Genomic DNA, 14,375 nt, shown 5'->3' on the forward strand with positions numbered 1-14,375 from the left:
TTGACCAACTAGGCAAGTAAACAATTGTCCTAGGACACATCATAAGGTCCATTTCATGATGACCAGGAATTCCAAGTAGTACAGCGAATATTTTTATACATCAAGTTTGACTTTGAATTCAAACTGTACAATCGATCAGCGAAAAAAATGAAAAGAACAAAAAAAAAAAGTGCAAAATAATCTCAAATCTGATTCATTCATTGTCTGAAATATTTTGTTTGCAACTTTTTTCAGTTAAGGTATCACTAAAGTATAAACCTCATTGTTCACAGATTTTTTTAGTTCACTCAGAACAAATATATAGTAGTACTCATTCTGTCCTCGAAATAGACATGGCACTTACTTTAATACTATAAGCAAAATAGTATAGTTCGTGAATGGGAAAATATGACATTCATTAGTACTTTTTTATATTGCTGAGATAACGAGGTTATGTGTAACTTTTTTTTTTATTATGAACTATATAAACAATCTCTGATCTTTAAAAAATGAATTAATATAATTTCTGAATTTTAAAAGTAGTATGACACACTCGTACATTCATAGTCTTTTTTCACATTTTGAACAAATTTCAAAAAACAAACCAACAGTAAGTAAACCACATGGTAATCCAAACGTAGTTGCATGAGAGAAGATGAAGGAAACATACCAAGGAAAAGAGCCAACAATATCCTGTGGACTGCCCACATTTCAACGATGGGTCGACAAAATTCTCAGGTTAGATTTCTACACTCCAATAAATGGCTATAACACACGGCCAACAGTTTCAGCCCAGGATCAACAAGAACAGCAGCAATCTTAAACTTTTTCACCATTCACTGAAAAAATTTGAAAGAGCAAAAATAACATCTCAGAAATGATTGAATTGGATATATAAGAGCCAAAGGTAAAGGTCAATCCACTTCACCTCAAGGAGGGGAAGTTGATGGATAGGAACACCAAACTGCTTGATGATTTCATTGTTGACGCCATGCCACTTCTGGCAATTAGCTTTAGAGACCGAACGCTTTGCTCTGACTGGTGAAACACTTCAAACCATGTGCCAAGGCACACACAAGCAAGGATCTCCTCATCACTGAGTTGGTGATCACTAGTTTAACATAGTGATGATCAGCATGATGGCCTTAAATTTGTAGTAGCTAAACTAAGTAATTCATGATTGCTAGTGGTGTGATGGTTTTTCTTCACAGGGCATGATCATTTCAGAGACAGGCATGATTTCAAGTTAAATTAATGAGTTAGCGAATAATCTGTAGTGTCGATGTATCCCACCTTTTAAAGCCACAGTGTTGGATGATAAGACAAAAACGTCAATGATTACAATCACAGAGGAAGGGAATTCCCAGACCTACAAAACACAAATTGGGATTGAACAAAATAAGCAAATCTATACATTGATAACCCATAATAGTCACTTATAGAAAGAGGGGACTACAGATTGGCAAAATATGATCAGTTTGAACTTAAGCATAAGTACTTTTTTCCACAAACCACCAACTCAACTGTGTGACGGTTGCAAGTTCAATAAGTAGAAAATTTCAGGGTGCAGGAATAACAGTGGTATATTTGGTGGCAAATTCTGACTGAAAGAAGCAACATTGGCAAAATACTCCCATGTCCGCGTGCTATTTATAGTGGGAATTTCGCAAAGTTCAGATAGTTAAGTGGCGGGAGTTGTTACATCAAATATATGTGAGGGAGAAAATGTATAAATATGGTGTTGATAGTTCGGAGGGAACTGGATCACTTTCCCTCATTAGTAACAAAGGTCAAAGCATGCAAATGTTTGCGCTATAATAAGCTTTAAGGAAATACAACAACATGATGCTCATAAGAGCAAGCATCAGAGAATGAAACATACCATCATGGCCAAAAGAAAGATCTTAAAGTAACTTGAAACAACGACTACAAACAGCATTTGTTTCCACCTGCCAAGTAAAGAGGTATGTTACTTAATTCCTGCAACTTCTTTCTTGCAATAAAAAGACTAAAAAAAAGACTACATAACTAGCACAGTTATCCCACTTGTTGAGAAGGTTTCCATCATATTTATACATCAGAGTATCATATACTTGTATAACTGCTGTGTGCATCAATAAGGATTTATAATGTAATCTTTGCTGATAGTATGACGAATAGTTCTACTTGACAAAGAATAGCAAACACGATGCAAATAACTAGACAAACATCAGGAAGATATTTACAAATATTACGAGTAAATATTTACCCGTGAAAAATAGTTGCTGGGCTGAGAAGCTTTCTTGTGCCACAGAACAACACACAAATAAATATGAGGTTCCCAAACATTACACCAGTTAGCATCTGGAAGCACCCACCAACAAAATATAGAGTGAAGTCAATATCTGCCACCAAGAGTCAATTTTATAGAGCAAAGTAACTTTTTAATTCAAACCTTTCCAAATTCTAGCAGAAATGACGTAAAACTTGTAGGCATGGTATATTCCTTCTCATTTGTGCTCAAAACCCACATTCTGTCTAGAGCAGCTAAGGCAACACATATACTCTTATGGCATTCAAACGCACAAAGTCATCATTCCGAAACTCATGAAAATTTACAACACTTAATCACAGGATACAGATATCCAACATCCAATACACCAGCACCAATTTCCACAACAAACTCTGCCGGAAAGAAAAATGCATTTAAAAATAGTAAGTAAAATCCAATAGTATAAGAGTGTATAAAAACTTACTCAAAATATAACTATGTCAAGGGATTATATTATACAGAGTACCTCAAATTTTACAGTCTCTTTACTGAACATATTGTAGAATACATGCCGATACGCTTTGGGCTTGTGCAGAATCAAATCAAGGATGAGAATCTGAATATTAAAAAGACTAGAAAATGAAAACAATATACATCATATACTCAAAATTATGCATTATACTCTTCTTTGATTCAATTACCATTACTTCACACTCGATGTACCCATCAGCAACAGCCTTGCAATTTCCCTAAAATTAATCCCGACGGATTATTGATTAACTGATGAGGTCAAAAAGCAATAACAAAATTTGAATGAGCCAACGAAAATGAAGAATTACGCATTTCCCGAGGCGAATATTTCCTGGAGAATACTGAATGTAGAGTGTTTTGACAGGAAATCCACACTGCACACATCGGAAGTCAGTAGTAGTACGTTCCTCTTCACTAGTAGTAACACGGCCCGCCATTTTTGGTTTCGGAGAAAATCCAATTAGACGGCAACCTGATCAAAGTGAACAGTTCGGTTAATCATTACTATTCGGTAATTTTAACTAAGTAACTGAGAGTATTACGATAGGATCACAAGGAGCAATACGTATCTACGGAATCAATGGATCAATCATATTAATTTTGCAGTAGTTAATGCGCAAGCAACAAATCGTTCGCAACTTGGAAAAATGGATAGCATCAAACCTCGAAAGCCAGAGTGAAGAGGAGTCAGGAGGCCGCCAATCAAGCAAACCAGTTCCGGCAGAGTTTACGGCGACGCAAGCGGGCCGGTGAGGCAGAGGCGACGATTAGGGCTTGGGATTCCAATTTGGTGATTTGGAGCCGAATTTTTCAATTCATTTCAGAAATGACTCATCAAATTCGCATAAGAGCGTATGCAAATGCAACGACAGAAGTTTTGGGCGTCTTGAGACCGACGAATCTTCACGACTTAAGCTGCTTTCAAATTTCTCCTATATATACCCTTACTCGTCACTCTCACTAACTCCCCCCTTCCCACAATAATTTTTACTGTTATTAGAGCGTCCACGATAGAAATAGGCCAGCCACTCTCTCTCTCTCCCACGTCAACAACACTAAAAATCCACCTGCCACATCAGATTGCCAGCCACAATAAAAATAATTAAAAAACAACTACATTTACAGAATTAAATTTACGATTAAATTGCGGAATTAAATTTACGAGACATATACAGGAAAATTCATTAATTGCATTAAAAAAAATTACATTCATTTAAAATTGACTCTTGGTGGCAGATATTGACTTCACTCTATATTTTGGACCCTTAATTGCCGCCCATCGAGACTGGAGCACACCAAATGCGCGCTCCACGTCCTTGCGCGCCGACTCCTGTCGTTCCGCAAAGTAGGCCTTCTTGTCATCCGTCGCGTGCCTGGTAGTCTTCACAAAGACGGGCCACCTAGGGTATATCCCATCCGCCAAGTAGTAGCCCATATCATGTCGATTGCCGTTGGCCACAAATGAGACGACTGGACCGATGCCCTGACACTTCTCGTTGAAGAGGGGCGACGAGTTGAGGACGTTGAGGTCGTTGTTCGACCCGGCTACCCCAAAATACGCATGCCAGATCCACAGCCGGTAATCAGCTACGGCCTCGAGGATCATCGTGGGATTCTTTGACTTGTAGTCGGTCGTGTAGGCCCCCTTCCAGGCAATCGGACAGTTCTTCCACTCCGAATGCATACAATCTATGCTGCCTAACATCCCGGGAAACCCATGCTGCTCCCCGTGCATCTGCATCAGATTCTGACAATCTTGGGGGGTAGGGCTTCGAAGGTGCTCCTCACAGAAAATTTGAATCACGCCCTGACAGAAAAACTTCAGACACTGCAGAGAAGTCGTCTCACTGATGTGGAGGTACTCATCCCACATGTTTGCCGCCGCGCCTCCGTAGGCCAACTGCCTGATTGCCGCCGTGCACTTTTGGATAGGGGTGTGGCCGGGTCTGCCAGCCGCATCGTGCCTGAAGCGGAAATAAAGATATCGACGCTCCAAAGCGTAAACGATACGCATAAACAACTCCCTGCGCATTCTAAAACGCCGCCTGAACATGGTTGCTGGAAACCGCGGGTCCGGAGTGAAGTAGTCGTCATATAGGCGCTGATGTGCAGCTACGTGATCCCGATCAATCACTGCTCGGCGGTGGACAACCGGTGGAGGGCGAGGTACCGCCTGCTGTTCCACCCTTCGCATGTACCGCTCCATCTTGCGGTTCATGTAGGCCTCCATAGCCTCGTTCATCTGCCGTTCGTACTCCTCAACATCCCCACCACTACCACCACCGCTACCACCCGCGTTAAAACAAGTGGTGCAAATGAAAATGAAACTAAAATCGCGTATATATAGGTTTTCAAAAATAAAAATAAAAAAGAAAATTGGCGCTGACCAATCGGCACGCCATAATGGCGGCCAGCGCATCGGCACGCCACAATGGCGGCCCACGCCGATTTTTACGCCAACTCGCCGCTGGCCGATTGCAATGGTTCGGCTAGCTGGCACTGTGGATGCCCTTATGACCGAGTTTTAAAAAATGTAAGGAAAAGTTGGTTGGAAAAGTTAGGGGAACGTGAGACCTACTTACTAAATGGTAAAAATGGAGTGTGATAATAATTATGGAACAGACCGAAATGGAAAAGAGTGACAATTATTGTGGAACGAAGGGAGTATATTTTTACAAAAAAATTGATTCAGAATTGAATTTCATAATTCCTTTAAATTCAATTACATAAAATTCTAATTCTAATTCCAATTCAAATTTTGGATCCTAATTTCCAAATTCTAATATCCTCCGTCTCAAAAGCTATTTGCTCCATTTCTCTTAGACTATGTTTATCAGTAACCATCCAACCCAACCCAACCATCCACTTTTTCAATATTTAATTAGTTTATATCTCTTCCACACCATCAATATTCATCCAACCCAACCATTAATGTTTTTAATGGTTTATCAATGACCACCCAACCACATCCATTATATACTATTTATTTTATATATTTTAAATAATAATATTATTAATTAAAATATTGCATTATTGCAAAATTTATAAAATCACACAATAAATGATAAACTAAAAATATAAAAATAAGAGTAAAGGCCCAAAATGGTCCTCGACATATGACGATTTTATGATTTTAGTCCATAACATTATCTTTTGAATTATTTAGTCCAACACAAATGAAAACGGACCAAATTTAGTCCTTTTTGGACGGTGCCGTTTAAAACTAACGGTCAGTGGCTGTTTAAGTCAATTTTGACCAAATTAAGTTAATAATTATGTTTTATTAGAGCCTAAATTATAATCTAATATTTTTTTCTGAAAATTTTAAATGTAAAATACTTTTAACTACAAAAAATGCAAAAACTACAAAACAAAAAAAATTCTCTTTTCTCAATATAGAGTTACAATGAGTAAATCAAACTAGTAGTACTACAATTTAGGAGTAGTATTTAGAAATTTTGACTTAATCATAAATAAATTTAAATTGCATCTCTATCTCTACTACGCAACCTACAACCAATTTACACAAACTGAAACCAAATTCCACGAAAACAAAAATAGATCAGCACAGATTCACAATGCCGCTGTGGTGGGATTGTAGAAGCTTGACGGCGGTGAGATTTTAGAAAGAGAAGGAGGAAAACAAACCGAGAGGTGTGAGTTCGCCGTGGAGAAAAAAAGCAGGAGGAGGAGATGGCCTCTACGTGCCGTCGCACGGCAGCTACGACGGCCGCACGCACGGCAGAGTGAGAGAATCAGCGACGAGAGTGGGGAAGAAGAAGGAGGCGCCCCCCTCTCCTTTACAAAATTTTTTGTTAGGGTTAAGTTTATTTTCAGCTTTTTTAAATGACATCATCTTCTTTGGAATAATAGGAGTACTATATTATTTTTAAAAAATTTAAAATTCTAATCGAAAAGGTCAAAATCAACGTTAACTGTTAGTTTTAAACGACGCCATCCAAAAAGGACCAAATGTGGCCCGTTTTCAATTGTGTTGGACCAAATAATTCAAAAGATAATGTTTTGGACCAAAATCGTAAAATCGTCATATGTTGTGGACCATTTTGGGCCTTTACTCTAAAAATAAAGAAAAAATGAAATTAATAATTTGGGTTGGCTATAAATTTAGAAAATTAGAGAATAAAAAATTATGAATTTTGATATAATTTTTATAATTTATGCATATAACATATACTCCCCCCGTCCTATTAAATATGCAACATTTATTTTTCGGCACAGGATTTTAGGTAGTGTTGTTTTATGAGTTAATGAAGAGAGAAAAAAAAGTAAAGATAGTATTGTTTTCATTTTTCGAAACGTTTCATTTTTAATGGGACAAACTAAAAAAGAAAACGTTTCATTTCAAATGGGACAGAGGGAGTATAAGATAATTAAATTTTAAATAATATATTTATCAACCAATGAAATTAGAGCATCCCCATCCGTGCTCTCAGCTAAGAGCACGAAAGTGGGCCCGGACCCACTTTTACTCCTTGTCCTTAGCTAAGAGCACAACACCCACATTCGTGCCCTTAGCTAAGGACAAGCTCAAGGGTCCCACCATTCTATTATTCAATTTAAATAAAAACATTTCCACAATATTAAAATGCATTAAAAATACCCGGAATATTATTACAAATTATAAAATAATTAAAAATTACATAATTAAAATCCTAAAAATTAAAAATTACATAATTAAAATCCATAAAATTAAAAAGACCCACTACTCGTTGCCGAATTTCGCTCAAATGTGATTGATTAGATCATTTTGTAGCTCAGTGTGGGCTCTTTTATCGCGCATTGTGTGTCTTCTTACGATCCTCTTGTTCACCATCGTATGCACACCTCGGCGTGGGGGAGACCTCACGGTTGATCTTCCGGCTTCATCCTCGTCATAAAAGTTAGCCGCCATCGGTCCTTCGTCAGCTATAATCATGTTGTGCAAGATAATACACGTGTACATGATGTCGGCGATATTCTTAACGTACCAAATCCGAGAAGGGGACTTCACAATGTTGAATCAGCCTTGAAGGACCCCAAAAGCTCTTTCGACGTCGTTCCGAGCAGACTCTTGACGCTGTGCAAAAAGAATCCGTCTCGGCTCTTGTGGATTGCTGAACGACTTCACGGTCGACCACCTTGGGTAGATACCATCGACGAGATAGTAACCCATGTGGATAGTTGACGGTGAAGTTGATCGCCGGTGCTACACCATTCAAAACATCATCGAAGAGTAGTGAAGAATATAGCACGTTCAAGTCGTTGTTGGATCCGGCAACACCAAAATATGCATGCCAAATCCATAGGCGGTAGTCGGCGACCGCTTCAAGGATAAGCGTTGGGCCGCTGCCTTTGTGGCCGCTTAAGTATTGCCCCCTCCAAGCAGTCGGGCAATTCTTCCACTTCCAATGCATGCAGTTAATGCTGCCTAGCATATCGGGAAAATCGTGGACTGTTTCGTGAAGATGAAGCAACCGTTGACAATCGTCGGTGGTGGGTGCCCGAAGGAATTCCTCGACGAAAGCAGAACGAACGCCGTCGCAAAAACTCTTGAGGCATAGGATTCGAGTTGACTCACCGACATGCAAATACTCGTCGAAGAGGTCAGCCGTTTGCCCAGTAGCAAGTTGTCGGATGGCTGACTCGACTTATTTTAACACAAGTGATACCCGTAAGTGTACGGGGCTAGTGTAGCAATCAGCAAGCAAGAGTATCGTATCCCACATAGACTAATTTGTATCAACTTAACTACCACGAACAAATATTGACTACTATCTAGAGAATCGGGAAAGGTTTGGTTTTGTTCTAACACTACGGAAAGCATATAATGAACGAATAGATAAATAAAAGCAAGTAAACACGGAGTGAAAAGATATATGGAGAAAATTGTAGAACTCAAGGATCCGATGCACAACTCCAAGCTCTTATCCAATCAAATTGTCTTATCTTTTGGTGTCTCTAGAATTACTAAGTCGACCACAATTATAGATTAAACCCCCTCCCGAGGTGAGAAACCTGTAGATTAGGTGCTAGGATTGAAGTCCCCTTCTAATCCTAAAACCCCTAACTCCCAAAAGCTCGATTAGGTCAAAGACCTCACTCAAAACCTCAACTCTCCCGAGTTTTATTGCATTAAAGTGTGAATTATTCTTATTTCCAGATTAATTATTTCATCTCTCGATTAATCTAATTAATCCTACACAATCAAATGGTGATCAAGCAATTGAAAGGAATAAACCCAAGAATAATCAAATAACCACAAGAGCAAGGCAAGAACAAAATTAATTGGATAAAAACTATGAAATTAGTGCATCTTCACCACGAATTCTACAAAAAGGTTTTTAGCTACTCATGTTCTTCACAAAAACCATGTTTGAAACACAAGATTCAATGAAATACATGGAAAAAAGATTAAGATACTCATGTGAGAATGAATCTATGGAATTGCAACTTCAATCTTCCGGTTGGAAGTCTTCAATCTTCAATTCTCTCTCTCAAAGATGTTCTTGGGGGTGTGTGTGAGTGTTGGAGGCGGTAGGTGTTGAATCAATGTGAACCCTAGGCGTTTTTCCCTTTAATCTCCCATAAAAAATCGCGTTTTTGGCAAAAGAATACGCCAAAATAGCGTACCCGGCCGGGTGGAATTATAAAGAGCAAAACTCACCCGGCCGGGTGGTCATTTTCGACCCCTTTCTGGCCATTTTCGCGCAGAATTACAGGACCCGGCCGGGTGAATTTACAGTGTAAAAATTCACCCGGCCGCGTGTAAGTTTCTGGATAGCGCAGTGTTCTTGTAACGGCCATAACTTCTTCTACCGAACTTCGATTGAGGCGTGCAAGATACCCACGCGAAGTTCTTTCAAAGACGAAGAGATTGATATGCATTATGGGATGATTGGATTTCAAACTCTCCAGTAAATATTATCTAAAAGCAAGGCTGCTGCACATCCACATATTTTGTACCTTTTTCTACACATTCTTAACAAAATGGTCAACATACCAACATAATAGAGAAGTAGATATAAACATGTCCAATAATAGACAAAATATGATCAAATTCATACATAACCACCCTCTAAAACCATGTAAAATCCAAGTATGTCAATGGCACAAGTACACTTTTGCAACGTCGACAGACTTTGCCGACCGGTTGCGTCTACACCTGATTGAAAGTATTCAACACGGGTGGACATTGTGTTGACAATACGCATAAAAAACCATTTTGACATGCGAAAACGGCGCTGAAAGTAATCTTCTGGATACCGCGGCTGGTCGGGAAAATAGTTGGCAACGAGCCTTTCGTGGGCTCCCTCCCGATCACGAGGGATGTAGCGACGTTTTGATCTAGTTGGTTGAGGAGGAGGGGCGGGGGTATTGGCGGCGACATAGGCTTCATAGGTGGCACGATATTGTTCATAATATTCTTGTTCTTCGCGCTCCGCTTTCGCAATGAGATCGGTGAAATCGATTTTTGAATTTTTTTAGAGAGGGTTTGGGTGAGAGAGAAAGATGTAGATGATTTAGTATGAAAAAGTAGTATGAATGAGAGATAATTTGATGTGAAAAGTGGATGATGAATGTGTGTATTTATAGATGATTTTGGGATATAAAAAAATCACAAAAATCCAAAAAAAACGTCCACAAACGGCTCTATTTTTTGGGAATCCAAAAATATATATATTTTTTATTTTTGGTATTATTTCAAATTATTTATGATTTTTTTTTTAAAAAAACAGAAAAATCGAATTTGTCAACGGCTAAGCCGTTGGCCAATCAAATCGTGCCACATAGGGCTGCTCAGCGGCACGGACGTGCTCTTAGCTAAGAGCAGCGCTGTGCCACTGGCACGGACGGACGAGCTGCAGCGGCGGACGGACAAGGCCTGCTCAGCGGCACGGACAGACGGATGGCAAAAACTTTACTGCTGCGGATGCTCTTATGCCAAATGGCATAATCTCATTGGTTGACAAAAGAAATATGTAAGGAGACCTATGGTCTCATATGGCCAACTAGTCGACCGCTGGTTTTAGGGAGAGAGACCACAATTGAATTGTTCTTTTTCTTTTTTTAATTTGTAACTATCCACATGGCAATGGACCTGGTCGCCGATAATGGTGGTCTTACTCTTTTATTTTACCTACTTTATTCACTATTCACGTGACCTTAAATATCAATTTCTTAAATTTCATATCTAAAAAAATATTCTACATTATTCTCTATTCACTTAAACTTAAATATTAATTTCTTAAATTTCATCCAAAAAAAAAAATGCATCAATTAACTTGGGTTAGAGAGAGCATATTAAACTCTCAACTTCCAATAAACATTATAGCATAAAACTCTCTTAACTTCCAATGAACATTATATCCCTCCAACAATATCTTCTATATTGTGTAGCTTTAGGAATCAATTCAAACACATATGAGTATGATCCAACTCGCAGTTGCAATGTCCATGTTTCCATTTGTATGTCAATGTTAAAAAAGTTTTCATCCTCTTGTGGGAGAAAGTTGTCGAGGGGTACAACTCAGTATGCTCTCGAGGCCCCTTACCTACGAAGCTCGTATGCTTTGCAAAAAAATGAACCTTGAATTGCAAAAAATGTACATCTTGTACCACATTTGTAGTAAAAAATGAAAGAGGGACAATACATGTGAGACATATATTTTAAAAGATGCACTAGCCACATATGAGGATGATAAATAGAAAACAGTTTAATATATTCGAGCAAGTAGAAAGTTTTACATGCGATTACATTTTTTGAATAAATAGATATATTTAGAATTAGAATTTCAAGGATGTTTATTTTTCGAATTGAGTTTATATTGAGGTTATAATTATTTGATTTTAATTGTGAGTATTTTACTTCATGCTCATTCTATATTTCTATGAACTACAAAATCAGCGCATTTATCATCAAAAAAATTGATCCACGAAGAACATATATAATACAAATCATAGTTAATATTATTCTCTAGTACGAGTAGCTAAATTTCTAATAAAAATCGAAAATTACATTGAAAAACCTCTAGAATTTGAAACATTAATGTCACTACTTTCCGACGATATAACCTCATCGAAAATTCTTCCTGTTATAGCTGCAGCTAACGCAGTCGTGAAACTGTGATTTCTTGTCAAAGAAGAAGCCATTTTTTCAACCAAAAACTGGTGGATTTCATTGCTCTGCTCACTACCACTTTGTGATTTGCTACATTCATCACTAGCGCTGCACGGGACGGGTGTCGGCCATCCGGGAGATGGAGCTCCTCTGCCCGATGGTGATGCCACCGAAGTATCAGCTGGAGCCGGGCGGCAGTGATGGTGGTGGTGGTGATGTTGGCCCTCGTATGTGGCTACTAAGAGACTTGGATCATCCACACTCCTTTGCACCTACAGATTTATATTATAGGTGAGGAGATTTTAGTTTTGTTTTATGGAGTAATATTTACTATATTAATATTTGGGAATTGATCATATGCTACATATTTTATATAATTCTGTCTTATTTGAATAACACTCTTGTTTTATGCATGTTTAATATTATTTATTTTATTTTAACATTTAATTTGACTCTACTTTAATATATTAAAATATTTTACTGACATTTTTATTTGATTTTATTCATAAAAATCAAAGCTCCATATTAGTGCATATATTTTGTGGACCTTCACATGTAAGACAACTTTATACTCCCTCTGTAAATAGCTGTTTTGATTCGAAACATACTCTTAAAATTGTTTGACTTTCTTAAGAAAAAGTGAATGAAAAAAGTTAGTGAATTGTAAATCTCATTTTTTAATATTAATTTTGTATTGAACATGAAAAAAAAGTAATTGGATTTTCTAAATTATGAACATTTTAAAATGATAAAATGATTCTTTAAATTATGGGCGAAGAAAGTAAAAAGTTTATTTAATAAACTTTTTTATGGGTCTATCTGTAACAATAAAATGTACAAATATCCTTATCCATATCCAACCCCACCTCATACACATATTGGTAATTTTGACAGATGAGAGTTAAGACCATTAAATAAGCTAGTCCTAGCTAAAACTGTATTCAAAGAATAGATGGACTTGTACATACATATATATTATTATGTGCGAATTTTCTTATAATTTTATGTGATAAGTTATGAAATAATTTAGGGGTAGAAATAATTTCTCTTTCTTAAATGAAAATGTCTCATTTATTATCACATAGCTTAATTAGTTGGAAAATGTACTAACTTATTTTAAACAAACTTGACAGGCTTATTTATTACTCGAATAAATAAGTTAGATTTACTATCAAATATAAAATCATACGAGATATGTGTTCGTGTTCGTGTTTGGCTTCGTACCTTCTTCTTGGCTGGGCAAGCCGGGGCGAAGGAGCACTTGTAGTAAGCTCTAGGAGAAGGATTATCCCTTGTCACCTTTTGTCCATATTTTCTCCATTGGTATCCATCCTTCACTACCTATATATTCATCTTATACATCAATAAGAAATCAATATTTTGTTATTTCATCCTCAAAAGAAAAGGAAAAAAAGATGAGATTAAATAAAGTAGGAGAGCTCTCACCAGACTAAAATCAGATGGATCAATTCTTACATAAACTATTGAAGTATTTGATTTAATCACATTTGGTACATCACCAGAACACATGATATGATCCGGTGAATTATTTTGGGGATTTTGATAATTAATAATGTCGTCGGCTTTCCTCTTTCTTGTTCTTGACAGCTCTTCCTCCTCGTATTGCATCTGCTTATTAATTTCACACAAATTTGTGCTCACAATTGTCAGCAAATTCGTCAGTCTCTTGTTCTCGGATTTCACTCGACATAATTCTTCAACCAGTTCATAATCCTGCACATAATCGATTTTCTAGTTTGTCACCAATTTGAAATTGCAATCCGATTTTTAATTCTGTTTTATTTATATTCTTGCCACTTCGATTTTTCCTTTAAACCTTGCTTAGTAGTAGTAACTAGTGTTATCTGCAATAGCTTATGTAGGTGTTCGGTTTGCAAGATTATATCCCATGATTAAATTTGTATTATGTTTGATTCATGAGATTGAATTTCATGTAGATAGATAGTAATGTCATGATAATCAGTTATATCCAATCCTCTCCTACTAAATAATCTCACAACTTAATACTACTAAATTATATTCTGCTGCTGTTTTATCTAGAAAACTGAACACCAACTATAAGTATTATATGAAATATATATAAACAGATACCTGATTGTTTTTAGGAAGAGACTTCAATTCTCCACCACTAATTTCATTAGGGTTTTGGTCGGGATTGGAGTTGAGATCAATAGTAAGATTTGAGTCCTCTTCCATTGGAAATTTGCAAATGAATTATGTGAATGAGTTGTTGTGTGGAAGACAGATATATATGAATAAAATAAAGTGAGAAATTGGAGATAATGTGAAAGACCCATATAGATGTCGTCGTAATTTTGATACAGGAAAGTGACTAGGAAAGCCCTGAAGCCTTTCCAGAAAGTCGTGGTTGAAATTCATATTCTAGAATTTGTTCACTTTTGCAGTGCCTTATCATTAATTAATGATATTGGTCCCTATAACTAAAATTTTATCAAAAAAGTCATTAATTTAGGA

General features: G+C 37.2%; 2 protein-coding genes across 2 annotated transcripts; both read right to left on the reverse strand.

Annotated features, from left to right (window-relative positions):
- On the reverse strand, window positions 1-3,722 carry LOC125219459 (protein ARV 1-like). Its single transcript, XM_048121436.2, has 11 exons — window positions 3,425-3,722; window positions 3,070-3,233; window positions 2,932-2,979; window positions 2,757-2,846; window positions 2,598-2,643; window positions 2,414-2,496; window positions 2,228-2,322; window positions 1,862-1,928; window positions 1,273-1,348; window positions 908-1,090; window positions 1-818 (listed from the first exon to the last, which is right to left on the reverse strand). The coding sequence occupies exons 2-10, from the start codon at window positions 3,196-3,198 to the stop codon at window positions 993-995; spliced, it is 732 nt and encodes a 243-aa protein (XP_047977393.2). The 5' UTR covers window positions 3,199-3,233; window positions 3,425-3,722; the 3' UTR covers window positions 1-818; window positions 908-992.
- A 7,948-nt stretch (window positions 3,723-11,670) lies between these two features.
- LOC125219792 (putative WRKY transcription factor 60) lies at window positions 11,671-14,158 on the reverse strand. The gene is made up of 4 exons (XM_048121858.2): window positions 13,992-14,158; window positions 13,326-13,613; window positions 13,104-13,220; window positions 11,671-12,151 (listed from the first exon to the last, which is right to left on the reverse strand). The coding sequence occupies exons 1-4, from the start codon at window positions 14,094-14,096 to the stop codon at window positions 11,774-11,776; spliced, it is 888 nt and encodes a 295-aa protein (XP_047977815.1). The 5' UTR covers window positions 14,097-14,158; the 3' UTR covers window positions 11,671-11,773.
- Window positions 14,159-14,375: the final 217 nt, after the last annotated feature.

Source organism: Salvia hispanica, chromosome 1, assembly GCF_029641045.1.
Source record: "Salvia hispanica isolate PSC_SH4W2 chromosome 1, Shi_PSC_v1, whole genome shotgun sequence".
Lineage (NCBI taxonomy): Eukaryota > Viridiplantae > Streptophyta > Magnoliopsida > Lamiales > Lamiaceae > Salvia > Salvia hispanica.

Bases quoted from the DNA above. Each gene is read 5' to 3' on its own strand.
- LOC125219459 (XM_048121436.2), bottom strand. From the start codon at position 3,198: ATGGCGGGCCGTGTTACTACTAGTGAAGAGGAACGTACTACTACTGAC. The intron at 2,847-2,931 runs GTAATTGAATCA...TTTAATATTCAG, and splicing joins ACATCGAGTGTGAAGTAATG to ATTCTCATCCTTGATTTGAT. The intron at 2,644-2,756 runs GTACTCTGTATA...TCTTTCCGGCAG, and splicing joins AAGAGACTGTAAAATTTGAG to AGTTTGTTGTGGAAATTGGT.
- LOC125219792 (XM_048121858.2), bottom strand. From the start codon at position 14,096: ATGGAAGAGGACTCAAATCTTACTATTGATCTCAACTCCAATCCCGAC. The intron at 13,614-13,991 runs GTATCTGTTTAT...GATTATGTGCAG, and splicing joins CTCTTCCTAAAAACAATCAG to GATTATGAACTGGTTGAAGA. The intron at 13,221-13,325 runs GTGAGAGCTCTC...ATGAATATATAG, and splicing joins ATCCATCTGATTTTAGTCTG to GTAGTGAAGGATGGATACCA.